This window comes from Macrobrachium nipponense, chromosome 2, assembly GCF_015104395.2.
Source record: "Macrobrachium nipponense isolate FS-2020 chromosome 2, ASM1510439v2, whole genome shotgun sequence".
NCBI lineage: Eukaryota > Metazoa > Arthropoda > Malacostraca > Decapoda > Palaemonidae > Macrobrachium > Macrobrachium nipponense.
Genome location: NC_087201.1, coordinates 134,553,558 through 134,574,136, shown reverse-complemented (window position 1 = coordinate 134,574,136; position 20,579 = coordinate 134,553,558). Strand labels below are relative to the sequence as shown.

The 20,579-nt window shown below is 40.4% G+C and overlaps 1 protein-coding gene across 1 annotated transcript in view; it reads right to left on the bottom strand.

Annotated features, from left to right (window-relative positions):
- The window catches only part of LOC135221010 (Golgi-specific brefeldin A-resistance guanine nucleotide exchange factor 1-like), a 142,035-nt gene that overhangs the window by 13,288 nt on the left and 108,168 nt on the right, over window positions 1-20,579 (bottom strand). Inside the window, exons 14-15 of the mRNA XM_064258729.1 lie at window positions 10,991-11,144; window positions 7,740-8,681 (exon numbers count right to left, since the gene is read on the bottom strand). Of these exons, the coding sequence (XP_064114799.1) occupies window positions 7,740-8,681; window positions 10,991-11,144 (1,096 nt within the window). The remainder of the gene's footprint in view (window positions 1-7,739; window positions 8,682-10,990; window positions 11,145-20,579) is intronic.

Genomic DNA, 20,579 nt, shown 5'->3' with positions numbered 1-20,579 from the left:
TGCGTATGTATTACTATAATGCACTTATAAACAAGTAATTACATTTAAATTTTCTAACAACAACTTTTTTTTTCTTTCTGTGAGGGATCAGAACAGTTTTAATATTACCTATCAAAACTTCTGATCCCTGTAGGAATGTTTGACAATAAACTGAATGGTGTGGTCGAACAAATTCAAAATTTGGAGGGTATCCAGAAATTTCATAATGTCATTTGCAGGTACTACTTTGTTTACAGACTAGCATAATTTTTTGGTCAATTTTCCACCTTACCATCGTAAACAAATTCAATTAAATGGTGTAAAGAAAAATTATGACCAACACTTAATTCTTTTTACAGCACCTTCCCAGCAAAAGATGCCACTATTCACTCAGGGTAAAATTAATGTTGTAGGTTCTACTGGTGACAAAATTAAGTTAAATAGAAATGATATTGTTAAGATACAATAAAGTTTGTTCATACTTACCTGGCAGATATATATATTTTAAGTACCCACCCACCTCCCCTCAGGAGACAGTGGAGATAGAAATCTGATAGAAAATGGGAATGGTTCCTGATACCCGCCTCCCAGCGGCGGGAATGGGTACTAACCACCCTACTCCCACTACGTGTGTCGTAAGTTTTTAGAAATTCTGTCGGACTTTAGAGAATACAGCTATATATATATCTGCCAGGTAAGTATGAACAAACTTTATTGTATCTTAACAATATCATTTTGTTCATGAAACTTACCTGTCAGATATATATATAGCTGAATCCCACCTTTGGCGGTGGGAGAGACAGAAAAGGATTTTAGGAAACATATAAATGTAGATGATTGACATCTTGGTTCCTTACCTGTTAGCATAGCTGACTTCGTGATTACTGTCACCCAAGCCTGCTTCTGCTTCACTAGAGTTACCAACAAGGTAGTGACCTGTGTAGTTGGTGCGCTCTAGATGATCTGTCAATGGGGACGGGACCACAATGTGACTAGACCATGACCATACTTCTGAGGGCAACGAGGCAAAACCACCACCTAAGTTAGCCTAACAAAATACTCCCATATACCAAAGGCTAAAAGAAGGGACGACCGCACTCGGCGGCCGACCCTACAACCATAAACATTACAAATATTAAAAACTCACCTACCCTTTTCTATGGGAAAGGATGAGCGCTACCTCCTGCCCCCAAAATAGTGTCTGCGGCGACGTATGGTCCAAGAGAGTAAGTTTTCATATGTCGTTCTCACCTCCCGTAGGTAGTGCGAGGTGAACACTGAGTTACTCCTCCAAAAAGTGGCACTTAAAATGTCTTTAAGGGCTATATTTTTCTGAAAGGCTATCGAGGTCGAAATAGCCCTTACTTCGTGCGCGTTAACTTTTAACAGCCTAAAGTCACTGTCTTTGCAAGAAGAGTGCGCCTCCTTTATGGTGTTTCTTAAAAAGAATGCCAGTGCATTCTTGGACATGGGCATATTTGGTCTCTTGACCGAACACCATAAGTTCTCCGCAGAACCTCTACAATCCTTTGTTCTACGAAGATATTCTCTAAGAGCCCTAACAGGACACAGGACTCTCTCTGGCTCTTGACCAATGATCTCTGCCATACCCTTGATCTCGAACGTTTTAGGCCAAGGATTGGAAGGGTTTTCGTTCTTAGCCAGAAAAGACATACCCAAAGAGCAGACCGCATTATGCCCTTTGAAGCCGACGTGTTTACTAATAGCCTGTATTTCGCTAACTCTCTTCGCCGTCGCCAGAGCAGTTAGGAATACAGTTTTCTTCGTCAAATCTCGCAAAGATGTAGAGTAAAGAGGTTCAAAGCGACTTGACATTAAAAACTTGAGGACCACATCCAGGTTCCACAAAGGTAACTTTGGTAGCAGCACCTTGGTGGTCTCGAAAGATCTCAATAGATCATGGAGATCCTTGTTATTAGCGAGGTCAAGACCTCTATGGCGAAAAACTACCGATAAGACACTTCTGTAGCCTTTAATGGTTGACACTGCAAGCTTCAGATCTTGTCTAAGATAAAGTAGGAAGTCGGCGATCTGGCTCACAGAGGTAGTGGTAGAGGAAACTCCTTTCTTCCTACACCAGCTTCTAAAAGCTGCCCACTTCGATTGGTAAACCGCGATTGATGAAGGTCTCCTCGCGGTGGCGATAGCTTTAGCCACAGGTTTCGAAAAACCTCTCGCTCTGGCCAACTTCTGGATAATCTGAACGCAGTCAGACACAGAGCGGAGAGGTTTTTGTGGTACCTCTCGAAGTGGGGCTGTTTGAGTAGATCTCTCCTTAACGGAAGGGATCTCGGAAAATCCACCAGGTAGGACATCACCTCTGTGAACCAGTTCGCTGCGGGCCAAAAGGGGGCGATTAACGTCAACCTCGTCCCCTCCGAAGCTGCGAACTTTCTCATCACTTCCCCCAGAATCTTGAAGGGGGGAAATGCGTAGAGATCTAGGCCCGTCCAATCCCATAAAAGGGCGTCTACTGCTACTGCCCCCGGATCGAGAACCGGGGAGCAGTAAAGAGGGAGTCTCGCCGTTCTTGATGTTGCAAAAATGTCCACCAAAGGACATCCCCAAAGACCCCACAGCTCCTGGCATACGTCCTGATTGAGGGTCCACTCTGTCGGCAGCAACTGTCCTTGTCGACTGAGGAGATCCGCATGGACGTTCTCGACTCCGGCAATGAACCTTGTCAAGATCGTGATTTCTCTCGCCTTCGCCCAAAGCAGAATCTCTTTCGCTAGAGCGAACAGGGAGCGAGAGTGTGTTCCTCCTTGTTTCTTTAAGTATGCCAGGGCTGTGGTGTTGTCCGAGTTGACTTGGACTACTCGACGGGAGACTTTGTTCTGAAAGAACTGGAGCGCTAACTGAACAGCTGCCAGCTCTTTGAAGTTGATATGCCAGGCTACCTGTTCCCCTCTCCAGGTGCCTGACACTTCCTCCCCCCTAGTGTTGCTCCCCACCCCGTGGATGACGCGTCGGAGAACAACACTAGGTCGGGGTTCCGAAGCTTGAGGGATATGCCCTCTGACAGCTTCCACGGATCGAGCCACCATCTTAGATGGCTCTTTACCTCTTCTGAGACAGTTAACATCATGTCGAAGTTGTCCTTGTCTGTCCAGTTGTCCTTGTCTGTCCAGTTGTCCGACAGGAAGAACTGAAGAGGTCGGAGGTGTAGCCTCCCCAGGGAAACAAACTTCTCCAGCAAGGAAATGGTCCCCAGCAGACTCATCCATTCCCTCACCGAGCATGAATCCTTCCCTAGAAAGGCTGACACTTTTTCTATGCCTTGTTGCTGACGTTCCTGGGACGGAAAAGCCCGAAAAGCCACTGAATCCATCTGAATCCCCAGATACACGATGGACTGTGTTGGGGTCAGATGTGACTTTTCGAAGTTCACCAGAAGTCCCAGGGACGCAGCTAAAGACAGAGTCGTTTGCAGGTCCTTCAGGCACCGGGTCTGCGAAGAGGCTCATATGAGCCAGTCGTCCAGATAGAGCGAGATCCTGATGTTGGAAAGATGGAGCCACCTCGCCACGTTCTTCATTAAGATGGTGAAGACAAATGGGGCCGTACTCAGTCCGAAACAAAGAGCCCTGAACTGAAAGACCTTCCCTTTCAGGACGAACCGAAGGTACTTCATAGATTGGGGATGTATCGGGACGTGAAAGTAGGCGTCCTGCAGGTCGAGTGATACCATCCAATCTCCAGGTCTTAAGGCCCCCAGAACTGACTGAGGTGTCTCCATCTTGAACCTCTGCTTCTCTATAAAGAGGTTTAGACGACTTACGTCCAAGACCGGCCGCCACCCTCCCGATTGTTTTGGTACAAGAAACAATCTGTTGTAAAATCCTGGCGTTGTCAGGTCTAAGACCTGTTCCACTGCTCGCTTCTCGAGCTTCTGCTCGAGCAGGTCGAAAAGTATCTTCCGCTTTTCTCGAGGATACGACGGGGACAAGTCCCGGGGAGTGGAAGTCAGCGGGGGGGGGGGCTTTACGAAAGGTATCTTGTACCCCTTCTCTATGACGTTGAGAGACCAGGTGTCCGCCTCTCTTTCTCTCCAGGCCTCTCCAAACAACTGCAGCCTGGCTCCTACCGGTGACTGAAGGAAGGATCTCTCACTTCTTGCCCCTAGACTTAGCCGGGGCTCTACCTCTAGGAAGACTTCTTCCTCGGGGTGACGATCTAGCGGAAGTCCCTCCACGAAAGGGCTTCTGCTTTCTATTCGATTGGACTCCTGAAGACGTGGCAAGGGCCAGCAGGGACGTCTCGACAACTGAGCCAAAAGGTCTTGAGTGGCTTTTTCCTGAAGACTTACTGCCAGATCCTTCACCATAGCCTGGGGGAAGAGATGACTCGAAAAAGGCGCATACAAAAGTTCTGTCCTCTGTGAGGGAGAGACAGACTTAGCCACAAAGTTGCAATAGAGCGATCTTTTCTTCAACACGCCTGCTGAAAAATGAGAGGCTAACTCCTCTGAGCCATCCCTGACGGCCTTGTCCATGCATGACAATACACTGGACAGCTCCCCCAAGCTGATCGAATCTGGCTTACGAGACTGGTTGTCTAAAACTCCGAGACACCAGTCTAAGAAGTTAAAGACTTCCAAGGACCTAAAAAGTCCCTTCAAAAGATGGTCAAGTTCGGAAGTCGTCCACGACACTTTAGCCGAGGCTAAAAGAGATCTCCTTGAGGCATCCACAACGCTGGCGAAATCTCCTTGCGCTGACGTAGGAACCTTCAATCCTAACTCTTCGCCGGTTTCATACCACATCCCTGCCTTACTGCTAAGTCTAAGACTGGAGGCAGGGCGAAAGTGGTCCTTCCCTTTGCTTTCCTAGACTCCATCCAGGTGTTAACCTATCGGAAAGCTCTCTTGGTAGACAACGACGTCTTCATTTTCACAAACCCTGGTGTCTTGCTTGCTTTCGACGACGAAAACTGCGATGGAGGAGAAGGAGGGGCAGAAGGAAGGAAGGTATCCCCAAACGAATCACGAAGCAGCCGAGCCAATACTTGGTAGTCTGAAGAAGCCGACGTCGAAGGTTGTTCTTCGTTAACATCCTCAGAAGAACAGCTTAGTTCCCCTTCTTCCTTACCCGAGTGAAACCCCGAAGGAAGAGGCAAAAGTCCTTTCGCTCCAAGTCTCATGTCAGAACGATGACGAGAAGAAGAGGGTAGCGGACCCTTAACAGAATCCTTAACAATCACAGGGTCAGAAATCACCACTTGAGGAGAACGTGAAGATGTAGGAAGACATGAAGCGTCAGCAAAAGCCTCGGGAACAGCGTCCGAGTGATAGCGAACTTCCACATTCGCGTCCAAAGTGCTCTTACGACTATGTTTACTAGCGTCCATCGGAGCGTCCAACCTAGCGTCCCTCCGAGCGTCCAACGAAGCGTCCAAATCAGCGCCCAACCGAGCGTCCAGCGAAGCGTCAAAAGAAGCGTCGAGCGGAGCGTCTCTCCTAACGTCCAGCGAAGCGTCCCTACGAACGTCCCGCGAAGAAACAGGGCCTGCCACCTGACGAGCGTCCCATTGAGCGTCGACACGAGCATGTCGAAGAGGAGCAGAACGTACTGAAGTTCGTCCGACAAGAACAACATCGTCGCCAGCAGAAACGTCGAAGTCGGAATGCCGAGCGTCTTCTTGACGAGAAGAGAGGGGAGCGTGATGAGACCTCTCTCTTTCATGACGTCTACCGCCACCTCTAGACGAACACTGGGGAGCAGAACGAAGTCTAGAGGGCGAAATACCAGGAGACGGGGACGAAAGAGCAGCAGGTGGAGAAGACTGTCTTGTTCTCTTGATCGGAAGTCTGTCGTCTTTCTTGCGACGAGGAACCGTCTCCTTCTGCTTAAGTAAAGCGTCCAGTTGCCGTTGCATAGCAAGGATTATCTCAGTCTGAGAAGACTCCTTACGAGGAGACGAGCTGTGCCTGTGAGAAGGCGAGGGGCGAGGGGACGCCTTCTTCCTTCTCCCAGGAACAGCCTTGGCTCTAGAGCGACTGGGGCGCTCGAAGGCGTCATCATCAGATGACGTCCTAGACTTCTTCTGGGGCGGAAAGGCTACGCTTTCCGGAGAAGAATGCCAATCAGACATAGCATGACGTGAAGCGTCTTGATCTTGAAGAGTCCTCTTCAAAAGTCGCGAATCCGGACGAGATTCCCACCCCTTGCGCGGGGAGGACGCGTCGGAAGACGAGAAACAATCTCTCAGGATGCGTGCTCGAGCACGCTCCTTAGCAGCCTGGGATGCGTCCACAGGAACTGCTGAAGGGACGTCAGATCGGTGGGGGATCCCCGTAACCCTCCTTCGGCCTTCGACATGCCCTCTCCCTGAGTCCTGGGAGTCCGGCAGAGGTCCCAGCCTAGAGGCGCTATAGGGCCGATCTGACGCCCCCTCCACTTCACTAGGGGCACTATCACTGCACTTAGTTTGCCTGTTTTCAAGGGCAAGAACTTTAGATTCAAGCGTTTTCAATGAATCCAGAATAAGCGAAAGAGCATTACCCTCCGCAGACACCACTTGAGGGCCTGAAGGCAACACTACGGGGTTAGGAGAGACAAAATCTAAAGGAGGGTTAGAAGGGGTTACATTAAGACCCTGTCTGCTACCCGATTTACTCCTGGAGGAAGACCTCCTGATCCTGTCACGCTCTAATTTATTTACGTAGGATTCATACGTCTTCCATTGTACATCATCCAAACTTTTGCACTCATTACAGCGAAAATCATACATACAAACTTGTCCCCTACAACCTTTACACAATGTGTGAGGATCAACCAAGGCTTTTGGTAGCCTCACCTTGCATTCATCTTTCAAACACACCCTGGCGCTAGCCGAACTAGATCCAGACATATTTAAGGAAAAAAACCAAGCCAAATTCAAAACAATCCAAAGTCACGTATGCCAAGCTATCGATCCAAAAACAAAAAACCAAAAAGTCAAGAGGATACTCAAGCCAATGAAAAGTTTTCCAAAATCCTGAGGCGGAGGTGTGTAAACAGTTGTTTACAACACCGGCGACAGAAGAAATCTGATAGAAAATGGGAATGGTTCCTGATACCCGCCTCCCAGCGGCGGGAATGGGTACTAACCACCCTACTCCCACTACGTGTGTCGTAAGTTTTTAGAAATTCTGTCGGACTTCAGAGAATACAGCTATATATATATCTGACAGGTAAGTTTCATGAACAAATTTCTTATTTCAAAATCATCACATCAATTATCATATCTAAATATTTCCTCACGAGTTTTGCTTTGCTCATTCAATTTACTGTTAATTAAATTTCTTGGTTAATAAAGAAATGGTAAATGCAGGCCAAAGCTTCATTTTGAAAATACTTTAAAAATTCAGTAATTAAGCATTAGATCCTCAGTATTTACATGAATTTACAGTAAAAGATCTTTACTAGAACGAATATTACATATAACAGCATGTACATGCTACATTCTTTAATTTCTACTTAAATTCTGTTCACAAAGGCATTTCTACCCAAAGTTCACAAAAATTGTCTGGTTATGAAGAGTAACTAAAATGAAATAAATTAAATTCCTAACTTTAGTAATGGTCACAAATATAAATCAATAAAAGGGTAAGAAGAGAAAACACACCACCTGAGGTTAATAATGATATATCCAATTCAATATAAAACCCTGAAGACTAGTTGAATTGCACACTAGCATTTGGTTATAATAATATAAAAAAAAATTCCAAATAAAATAAAAACCTATAAAAACAATACCTTAACTGAACTAGGTTCCTCTGCCACTGGTACACCAGCAGAAGACTCACATACGTTATTGGTTGGGGGTTCTGCATCAGGGTCACTTCCAGAGAAAGGATTTAGGAAAGCAGGAATGGGAATAGGGAATACAGAGCCCACTGAGGAGTATGCTGGAGGAGTTGAGGCTGGTATAGAATTTGCTACAGTGCAAGCTGCAATCGGTACGTCAGCATTAGCATAATCTGTATTACTGTTACAACTTGTGTTTACAGGAAGAGAATGGGTATGTACGGCTGACTGCGTTGTACAGGTTAAGGTATCCGAGGAGAGAGGGTTTTGCTGAACATAAGATGAATAAGCACCAGCAGAAGGAACAGATACGGACGGAGGTACAATAGCAGAAACCTCAGGAGAAGGTAAATCGAAGGAACCACTACAGCCATCAACCTGAGCATCTGACAACTGGTAGGTATGTTGATGATGAACAGGGGGGACACTTTCATGGGTGAGTGAGGCAGGATTGCTATCCATAATCAAACCAGTCTGAGGAATACTGGTAAGGTTGTTTGAGGAGGATGGTGATTCTACTACTAAATTTACTGAATTACTGTGTTCAGGTAAATCTGGAATACAGGTAGGTAGATTAGGGCTCATTTCTGAAGATATAGACGTAGGAGACTGTTGGAAATACAGTGTATCATCATTCAAATTCCTTGACTCTGTATAAAGTTGAAAAGTTGGATTTGCTTGCATCTGATGTCCTTCACTTACAAAATTACTAGACTCTGTTTCATGAACTTGAATGGTGTTTAGGGGAGTTGCTGGGGAAAACACAAGTGGAATGGGAGTTGGATGATCATTATATGATGACTGAGGTGGTGAAGGGGTTAGGTGCAGAAGAGTTGGAGGGACAGGGCTGAAGACGAGGCTACCGCTAGCCAAGGGCTCAGTGGACAGCATCTGCACCAATAACAAAATAAAGTGAACAAAATAAATTTCAAAAACTTACAACATAGAAAACATAAAATGTTAATTTTCAAAAACATTTTGTACAGGCAAACTATTGCCTAATAATGGCATATGCTCTGGTTTGAAGATCATCACTTTGAGGTAAAGTAAAAGGCTCTAAAAGGCAATGGTTGGTTTGATACTGTGTGACATAGTATGCAACCCATAAAAAATCAGAAGTAAAGAGGTAAAAAAAAAATATATAGAATATGGAGACCAGCAATATCATTATGTAATATTTTTCCTGCTATAATTGTCAGAAATTCTTCAGAAAATGAATAGTTAAAATAACACCAAAAGGATTATATATCAAATTTGATGCCAGATAAAATTTGGAGATTTTTTACTATATTTAATCATTACCTTAAAAAAAGTAAGCTTCTTAAATTTCAACTTGCCAACATGTTACTTCGAGTTGATGTGAAATTTATTTATTTATTATTTCTGGGTCATGTGCAGTTTACCTGTCCACAATTTGAGCCATGAACACTTGACTTCATTCTTTTGTAAACATTCTAAATATGAAAACCAGCCAGACTTCTAAGTCTTAACACCGGACTCCTAACACTGTCCTAAGTTGTTACTCCAGTTGGCTGCTCTTTTTTTCTCACTGCCTTGTACTCACTGACCTTTCATAACTAAATCACATGTATCATTTAATATGATTTTCACAGCTCTTCAAACATGTAGAGAGAGAGAGATAAAAATTTCTTAGTGTTTGTTGGATCTGTCTGTATGGAATGACAACAATTAAGGAACTGGGAGAATTGACAATATCTTGGTATAAAACTAAAACAGCCTTTGAATACAGCTTCATGACATTTTTTGTGCTCCCATCCAGACTGCAGACTGTTCAATATTGGTTCCACACATTCATCTGCATGAATTACACCTCAATTTTCTCCACTGCCAGTTAATGCACTTATGAGCACAAGAAGTTTGTACTGAAAAGGTGCAGTCAATGGTCCAAGTGCAGTTACATGAAGTGTGGAAAGAAAATGAATTACATTTACTACTGTATTCCGATTGAAAAAAAGCTTTGAAGACTGGTAACAGCTGTTAAAATCTACCATATAAGTAATATATATGTATTTAGAACAGAGACAGGCTCTACATATGTAAAGTTTTGTGGACTTGTTTAGTCAGGAACTGAAAAACTTGGATGCAACAGTCAACCACATGACAAATAGTACATTACATTGCTAATTTGTATGTTGTGTGCGCAAGTGAACAATCATGTAAATAAAAAGAATTTGAAAACAATAAAATGAGCAAGATGAATTTAAAAAAACTGCCCTTAGTTCCTTTTCTTCAATCCCAGTATCACTTACAGTGGGTCAAGTCCTCTTAATTATAAGTACACTATTACTTTTCTATTTTCCTTGCAAAATAAAGTACATACAAACTGGGCATATATAGATTAAGGTTTGGTGTTTTGTTGACCATATACAGTTATTACCATATATTTTTGCATATTAGGGGAAAGGTTTGTTTAAAGGTTATCCATTATCTGCAATGTACAATTCAAAAAAGAAAGGTAAGAAAAATATAAAATTAAATTATTATCATTACAATATTATTATTATTATTATTATTATTATTATTATTATTATTATTATTATTATAACCAGACCACTGAGAGGTTAGAGTAGATAATACTAAATTTAGAATATTAATACTGTACTGTATTTTACTTTTATGATATAATGCCTTAATCAAGGATCACAATTATTAACATCTTTCAACAAAGGGCTGTTTAATACTTATTCAAAAACAAAAGACCTTCTTACAATGACTTTATTTTCCCATATCTTGCCTACATGTGAATATTCTATAATTGATAATAATGGAGGTGATGATGAAGTAAAAATTAGAAAATTCTTTAATGTAAAGGCATTAGAGCACATGAAAGAATAAGAGTAATATACTACAGGGGACTTAGAAAAAAAAATTGTGCAAGAATTATAGTGTGAATAATCTTAAAACCCATCTGTTAAGACTCGTCTCACCATTTTAGAGAACATCTAATCAATTAATACAACTACTTCAACAAGCAATACAGTAAAAGGATTTTGTGGAAAACATTTGCCAAATTGTCAGTTCAAAAATATGAAAACTGGTTAATGTTCTTACTTCTAACCACTCACAAACAAACTTCAGAAAACCAGCTAAACTTAGTTTGTACTATGACTCCTCCGAGGAAAATGCTGACAAACAGCAGAATCAATACACAGTAATTCTTTCAACTTTATCTATTTTACCTGAGGTACTGCAGAAAAAGTTTGAGTAATCCCAGAAGATACAGGTGACGAATCTGGGGATGGTGGTGTGACTGGTGGAAGTGATGGAAGAGGTGGTTGCAAGATTATTCCACTGTTGTAGCTTGTAGGTAAGCTTTCTTGACTTAATGACAACCTGCAAAAAGTAAATTTATTCATCATTAATAAGTAATTTCTCTTTAAAGCCTATTCTTAAACTCATTTACTTTGGATAAATAAACTGTACCTATGCTTGTAAACTTACAAGATAAACACAGATTAACTACAACTGCTAGCTGTGGTGAACCACTGCTAGGCCTGACGTGGTCAGCTGAACACAAAAAGGAAAACAAAAACAATTTCTAACTTAGCATTCATAAGGATGCCATCACTCATTTGAGATTTCAGTCTAATACATGGAAGGTGTTATGCTATCCTAGTGAGCACAATTAAGTTTAATCAGTTCTTGCTTTGGTTGTTGATACAAAATAATTGGTTGTTGATAAAAAATAATGTGACAACCTAATAATAAAAAATAACGTAACAACCAAGTCCCATTTCTACTCTCACAGTTTGCCAAAAGGATTTGTTAAAAGAAATATGAAAATTGGATGAAATAAAGTTTAACTGCTTGACACAAAGAAAGGAAGGCATATAAAAAATGAAATTTCTAAATCTATGCAACTGAAGCAAAACCAAAACTAGTAAAAATGCCCTTAAATATAACACATAATATAAATTTTCCTAATAAAATTATTTGGATACTTACCTACTGTTAAAATTAGCTTATATCTCCTCACCCTTAAGTGAGTGCATTTAACAACAAAATCAAATGGCCGCTCGGGCGACTGTCTAGTTCACCTGTTCTCCACCAGGGGTGTTTTGAATGTTTTAGCTCGTCAGAATTCTCCTTGACAGCCGCTGGGTGGGGTCTACTTTAACAGTAGGTAAATATCCAAATAATAAATTCTACTATGAAAATTTACATTATTTGGGATGAATCTTACCTACTGTTAAAGTTAGTTGATTCCTACATTGAGAAGAGGATGGTGTTTAGTGCAGTTAAGACACACAATCTGCTCAGCCAATTGAGCTAAAGGTTCCTTGCATGAAACCCAAAACATTCTTACCTGATCTGAAATCCTTTCCCGGATCTTACTACCACCAGAAGTTGGATTCCATTCAGGGAGCAAAGCTCTCATACGTGTGCAACAACGAGCAGCCTTGCAGAGAAAATTGCTTCAATTCAGCCAGAATGAAACAGAAAGGATGCCCAGGGGACCCCTGTGCCTGGGTCCAAAAGCCCTATAAAATGACAGTCACTTAAAATAAATACTACCTTTATGATATAAAGGTATGCTCCTATACAAAACTTGTACCTTCACGCTCCCCAAAATATTAAAACCTGGGATATAAACAGAGAGCCTAAAGGATTGCTCTTTCTTCGGTTGTGCAAAAGACTACCCACTACCAGTAGCAGACTAAGGTCTTTACTGTTTTCAAACACAATTCTGCATACTTAAGGTAGTGAGGGGTTAAAACAATAAAGGTAGAAGGTATGGAGCTAGTTCTAAAATAACAAAAAATTATAACAACCTCTTCCAGGCTTAATCTATCTGAGTAAGTGTTAATTGCCATAACAGGACAGAGATTTGTTTCCTCTTCTTCCTCACTAAGGAGGTGAAACTGGAATTCTTATAGTTCTCTGAAAAACATCCTTAACATCATTCTCAGCTCTAAGACAAGAAGATAAAACTGCATTCCCTTTACACCAGCTTTAAGAAGGGTGCTTGCAATAAATTTACCCTTTTAACTGCCAATACGTAGTGCTAAATAAAACGTTTCATATTAAATAATTCAATGGAACGCATCCAAAGGGTCAAAAGAATCTGCAGATAAAGTTTACACCTGCATCTAGACTCCAGAGAGAGACTGATATTGAGCTGAAGGGTCTTATATCTCAATACCTTACGTTGCTGATCCTCAGCGAAATCTAAAAGCATGATACAATACTGAGGAAGTATGGAACGATAACCTTCAAAGTGGACAGCGAAAAAGTCTTATATATGTCTAAGAAAGCAGCAAAACATTTACGTCTACAAGGTTCCAGGTGCTGAAAATTCCTCTAGAATGGAACCCTCAGCAATACACAGACCACTTCTTCTGACACAAGGCCATGGTTTTTTCCACTTGAGGATATATCCTATGATACCTTGAAAATCCCTTATTATGAGGAGACATTCTAGCATCTCCAAGCAGTTAAGTATGAGATGCAGAAGTTAGTTGAAGTGCATGGAATTCTGTAGTTTGAGTTGATTTCCATCTGAAAACCATTTGCTCTGAGGCTACAAGGGCTCTACAGGAGTCACTAAGCAATTCTTGAACTTGAAGCTGCTCAAAAGTACTTTCTTAGAGTAGATACAAGGGGAAGGCCTATGAGTCTGAATCAAGCATTTAAGGAAACTCATCCACTGCTCAAGGCTGAGGGCCATCAAAGGAGTGGTAATTGTCTGGTTGTTCCTGTTCATCTGCATGCTAATAAGTCTAAATGAGCGTTCCTCAAATCCCACAGCAACTGCCGAACTTACGGATGTACGTAATTGCCATTCTGTAGGTAGTTTTGTTCTTTCTGAATCCCCAATTGCCAAACACTGTCCTTCCACAGAATGAATTATCAAACCAATATTAAGTTATTCATGTCACTCAAAGCAGCAAACTTTCCACAATGACTTGTTTCTGACCACGGATAAACCTACTAGGCATCTTTGAAGGACTTTCCAATACCATGACAAAGTATGTTTTACCAGCTGTAGTGTTGGCCATTCTATGTTGCATGCAAGTGTAATGACACTAGTTAAAACTCTGTTTTGTGTTGCACGACAAAGGGAAAACCAAAACCTGGACGTAGGCTTAAGAATAAAATGGACAACTCTTGGAGTCCCTCCTATAAAACCTGGCAACAATGATGGTCCTGGATTACTTACAAATGGTGCATTAACTGAGCCTGATTATCTGATAAAATCCCCAGTGAGGCCATGTTTCCTGTTAAAGAAACCATTCAGGAAGTATCCTTCAAGGCTAAACTTCTTCAAGAAGCTAGTGCCTATTCATCTTTGACAGACAACCATGCAAATTTTAAATACCATCCCCACATCACTAGATAAGAATGAGGATTTGGTGAGAATTTAAAATCATAATTTACAGAAACTAAGCCAAGTGAAGCAAAAGGTCCTTAGTCTTTGGAATACTACTGTGGACAGAGTTTGCCAACTTGAACCAGCGATTCAGTAGAAAAGATTCTTGCTCCTAAAATCATCATCCACCACCTATGGGCAACAAATTCCCTGACAATTACTTATAGCAACGCTGTACGCTAACCCCAACAAAACACACTGAACAGCAATACTTTCTTGTAAATACACCTTGAAGGAACTTAGAGACTGAGGATGTGCTGGTAAGAGGAATACGTTTTTCATGTCCACCACAAGTCTGATTGTTCTTTGTATCGTTCTTTGTAAAGTCACTAAAACCATACTAGAAAAATAAAAAAGTATGGGGACAGACACTTCATTTATTCAGTCTCAAAGTGCCCGAGAATGACTGCCTATCTCCAATTGCCTATGGAGCTAGGAAAGTCAGAGGTAAAATCCCAGTGAAATACCACCTGGTCCATTCATTCTCTTTATATACAACCTCCTACTAAAGAGAGAGAGACTTCTGCTGAAGAAGAGAAAGGAACAGCTATAGGAGATTAAACCAGTGGAGGGCAACCAAAAACAGAATCATAACTGCTTCACTGCCTCCACCATGTAAGGTACTGCTCCTAAGTCTCTCCAAGCATGCCAAGAGGCTTGCAACTGTCCATCTACCAGAACTTGGGCGCTGAAAAATCCTGATGATTCCGGCGCTTGGTCCTCAAGCCCTAAATTTCATAATCAGTCAATCTACCAGAACTTGAGGGCTGAACCTATCCCCGAAAGGTATAAAACAAGTTTGTGCCAATATATATTGCCCTATCGCCTTAACATGAGCTGCATAAGCAGACAGAGGCAAAAGTGTTCTCACTTCTTCCAAACCAAGTTAGCATAAGCATGAGAACATTAGCCTGCAGCATCTAAAATGAGTTCAAGCTAACTCTCTTCCTTGCTAAACTCCCGCTGGCATCAAAAACCTTGAAAGCTGGCTTCACAAGATCCCTAGGTTGGCAGACCTCCACCCCTCTAAGCTGACGCAAAGAAGAGACAACATACTGAGTAAAAGATAAAAACTCAACAAGCTAGACTGAGACTCCATTTCAGTATGCCTAAAGCACCTGTCATTCTTAAGTTCATCTTTCCACAGGAAAGAGGGAGAAACCGAACCTCCAATTGAAGACGGTTTAAGTGCCTGTATTGCCAGAGGCGGTCTACAGCTCTCCACGACTTCATAAATAACTAGAAGACAAGCCACAGAAGACCTAAAGGGAGCTTTCTGCGACCAAGTAGGAGAAAAGTTACGAAACACTCTCTAACTGAAAGAGAAAGCTTAGGTTCTCTTCTCCAAATACTTAAAGGGCGGCAAAATACTCTAAGACAAGCGAGGCATACTCTCTATGTGGCCTTTTTCCTCAAATAAATGAGGATACAGCAAAGTGTAATGCTGCAACAAAAGCTGATCAAACCGAAGGAGTTTCTCCCTCTTCTTCTGCCAGAGGGCAACAGAACTAGACAGCTGCTGACAGGAGGCAACACCTAGTGGCAGGAGATGACAGCAGCCAAGTACGTATACTGTATCCAAGACTCTATGTTAAGGAGACAGTAACTGCATCCATGAGTCAACTGAGGGAAAGAAAACGAGGTGTCGAGTTTTGACAAGTTCAGCGTTTTGGGTTTTTTTTTCTCTCTCTTGTGGTAGTGGTAGGTGGATCATAGGTTAGAGGTTGCGTTGTGCTGTGAGATGCTTCGTCATTCGAGTTTGAGTTTCTGCAGCTTTGTTTGTGTTTTAGTTTGGTTTTGGTGATTGGTATTAGCTGCGTACTTCCGATTAGTGGTGTCAGGTCATTGTATTGCTATTCAGTGTTGGTGTGAGTAATTCCTCGCAGGTGAGCAGTCCGTTCAGGATCGTTCATTATGAATGAAAATTACGTTGGAGATATTAGTTTCACTTTTCCCTTTTTTTTGTTTATTATGTTTGGTGACTGTTAATTTCATTTAGATTTTCTGTTGGGCCTCATTTTCCCACATTATACCGTTTGCTTGAGTAAATGACTAACTTTAGGCTGAAGAGAACTTTTCAAAACAAAACAAAAGACATAGGTTATAATACGCTACCGGAAGGAGCGGCAGTTTTTGGAGGGAAGATTGAGCTGTTAGAGGGATCTCGAGGGATGTGATTCTGAGGCCCTCCCTTGGATAAGACTAGTCTAAGAATATTTCATAATAGTTTAAGCCAACCTGGAGTTTGAGTCATCTTTCAGCCTAACAGTAGTGCAGATAAGCCCTCCTTTATCATTTATTATAACATTTTTATGTCATAGCCTAGTAGGTAGGCCAATTTAGGTAAACTGAAGTGTAAGGTAAGGTACCTATGCCCGAGCTTTAGGCTAGCCTAGATTTAGTAAGTACATACTTCAATTTCTATCCCTGCCAAGTTTTTTGTGCAGTGGTTAGTTGAGAGATTAGTATTGACTTAAAGTTCATTTAGGTATGTGTATTGAATAGGTGAGGCTTACTGTATCTGCTTACAAGCCTGGGGAATGATGCCCCATGTAAGTCATACCAAGTGTCAAGCTAGGCTAGGTTGAACCTACTCGTGTTCCCCTAGACTAGTTTATTTGATAAAATCTTGATGGTAGTGTTACTGTATTGAATTAATTTAAGTTTGATGTTGAAATAATGAAATATTTTCCTTTTCTGTTATAAATCAGTCTAGGCTCAGCCAGTATCATTTAAGTTCTAGGACAAGTTGTGTTGCTTTAATTCTTTCTTTTGCAGCCTGGGTGAGAAGAATTAGCTTTATCCAAGTGTAAAGTGTCCTGAGTTATCCTATTTCTTTTTTAAGGTAAAGCAAGTGAATATTTTCAGTACAGTGGGGCCTCGCTTAGTCACGGATCAGCAATCACGGATTCAGTTAATCACAGGTTTTTCCTGGGACCACTTCTCAGTCTATATATCGCTGGTATGAATCACAGCATCCGGGCTTGTCGGTGGTAGGCTAAGCCTCGTCCGGTTCCGATAACCAACAAATGCATGAACAGATTCACATTATGATATTAACTGACAATAAAGGTAATAAAACCATTCTCACCTTATATATTATTGGCATATCTTCATGATATATAGCCTATTCATGGAATAATTCCACGTCATTGGCATCAACTTGTAGTTGAGCGGCCAGCAGAAATGTAAACATTGAGTTACACTTCACAGCACCTTTGTCATTCTTAACCTTTTAGAAATGTTAATAGTAGTAGTGTAATTACAGTAGTAATAACATTTAGGAAAACATAAATTTTCAATTCGAACTTCATTATTGTTTTGGTATAACGTAATCAACTTCTCTGAACACTGCAGTCATACAAACGATAATTGTCATAGATTATCGTATGTTGTTTGCAATCGGCGACGAAGTGTAAACGTAATAAAACCATTTTTACCTTATATATTATTGTCATATATTCATAATAAAATGCAAATCTTATATATTATTGGCATATCTTCATAATAAAAAGCCTCTTCAAGGAATAATTCCTTGGGGAATCCATTTTTCAAAAGACAAAAATACACTTTACATGTTTACAGTGTACAATGAACAATGATTACTTTATTTTGATGTGATTACATTAATATTACAGTATGGTACTCTAAGCAGTACAGTAACTATTTTTTATCATAAATGTATATTCATTCACGAAAAAAATACATATGACCACCGTGACGTCACCGTTCTACAAAGTACCGATGTATTTTTGCGTAAGTATCCTCTAAACTCTGTCATAAATCACTTTACTTTTTTTTGTGAAGCCCAAATGCTACGTATATTCCAGAAAATTAACGAAATCACGAATTTTATCATAGAGCAAGATTCACTAATTACTGTTTTCTTCTTCTTTTCATGACTAAATGCATTTTTAGGATAAACTCATTTACAAATTTTCAAATACTATGATGTAAATAGCAAAATCTCTCTCTCTCTCTCTCTCTCTCTCTCTCTCAGAAAAAAAAAGCAAAATCTCTCTCTCCTCTCTCTCTCTCTCTATCTCTCTCTTTATCGCTCTCTCTCTCTCTCTCTCTGTCGCTAGAAAAAAACTATAATACTGTGGTCCCTGAAATAATAAAAATATGTGTTGCCATATTTTTATTCTTTCTGTGATTTACGAAACTGTGCTTCAATACAACTTTTATAGTTGACTCAATGATTATCACATATTACAACAGTATACAAGAGAATATCTTATCACTATCCATGTTTTATTTCTTATCATAAAATATTTAAAATAAAAATTTCATTGTTATTCTCGATAATAATAATAATAATAATAATAATAATAATTCTTTATTTCCAATATTTACATTGGGTATTCATAAAATATAAAGCTACAATTAGTAAAATCATCTTACAAATAGTTAAAATATTTGTTATTTTAGACATACAAAAGTTGTTCTAGGAATCAACAATTCGGCTAAAACTTTGTAATTAAAATAATTCATCAGTAATAAAAGAATATCATAAAATTAGAAAGCATTTACTTAAAATATAGTGAGTAAAAATTACTCTTCCCGAATATTGAAGTACATTGTCATAGACCACATAAGTTGTGTTAAAAAAAGTCATGATAGTCAGCAGTACTCTCGTCCCAAGCTGTTCTCTCAAGCTATTCAAGTTACTCTAGTCCTAAGCTGCTCTCTCAAGCTATTCAAGTTACTCTCGTCACAAGCTGCTCTCTCTCATCTCCTCTCTCTCCTCTCTCTCTCTCTCTCTCTCTCTCTCTATCTCTCTCTCTCTCTCTCTCTCTCTCTCTCTTGTAATATGAATTACTGTATCATAATAATATCATAAACTATTATGTACAAAGTTAATAATAATAATTCCATTAATAAATTAGTTTCTTTTAGGAACTAAATTGTTTTCCAAAATGATTCTTTCGGTAATATACGTCCATCAGCTGATTCTAAACGTAAACAAAAGACAAAACTAGATTTTTATTGCTGTATTTTGCTGTTTACACATTAATATTATAGTTGGGTGCTGTAATCATTACAGTAAATCATGTTTTTTTTATAATAAATATGTTCATTCACGAAATAGATATACTATGCACTTTTAGTTTGGTGCAGCAGCCAAATCATGAAAATAACAAGGAATTGTTAGGTAATTATACTTTTGTTTGCTGATCTGATGAAGGGGAAATTGAAGATAGGAAAGAATAACTTTGAAACTGTCTTGAATTTAGTTTAAGGTGATAGTTGAAGAAATATTTGGTGCTTGAACTAAAGTAGGCAGTTATAAACACTGAAATAGTGGTCTTGGGTGGGTTAATTAATAAAGTAGGCAGTTTAAATCAATTTTCAGGGGGGGTACCAGGATAACACGGGTATTTACTTATCACGGGGGGTTCTGGGCCCTATCCCCCGTGATTAACGAGGCCCTACTGTATAGGCTAGGCTGCAAAGTGTTTTGTGTTATCCGAACTTAGTGCACTCGATTCTTCCGAGTATAGAAACTGTGTAACCCCTATCTATTAAATTTACAGCCATCTATTAAATTTACAGTCCACTAACCATAATCTATCAAATTCCCACACACGAGGCGCAAAAGAAAATGGAAAAGGTTGGGAGGCGTGGGGTAGAGGAATTACAACAACTCTTCCACCTCAACAGAAAGAAAATCAACTTACTTGAAACCATTCCCATACGACACGTTGTTAGAAAGCTATGAAGCTTGAATAATATCTAGCTTGGAAACAACCAAAGACATTGTAAACACTGTAAATTTGGAAAGAGAAACATTAATCGAGTCAGAAGAGATTTGCTGATAGCCAAAGAAAAGCATGCAAAGAATGAACAAGTGCATTTCGATGGAGAATGCAAAGAACAAACAAGTGCATTTTGATGGAACAAAAGGAATAGGCAAGCAGACAAGAATTATGCACTTGATGGAGAAAAAGGAATAGGCAAGCAGACAAGAATTTAGAGTGAGCAAAAAACGAGAGATTGGTTAAACCTTCGATTGTGTTGATGGAACTTCAGAATATGTAAAACTTGCTAAGACACTTTATCGTAATAAAACTGTCAATATAGTACCTATGTTACTAATCCTATGTGTGTGTGTGAACAACCTCAAACTCGGTGCTGATGACAGCAGATTGCGCATACGTGGTGAAGATTAATGTTTACCAAAACGGTCCTTAGGCGAACGCGTTAAATAAGATTCAGACCATGAAAAGGAAGTAGGTATTGGAGAGCATAGAAAAGTTGACTCTCACAAAGTCCCTCTATTGCAGGGCAGTCCCAGGCAAGGTCTATGAACAGGCGAGGGACCAACACCTTACCTCTAACATGGGAACGAAAAAAAGAGCGCACACTATGGAGGAATTAGGAACATTCTCTGTAAC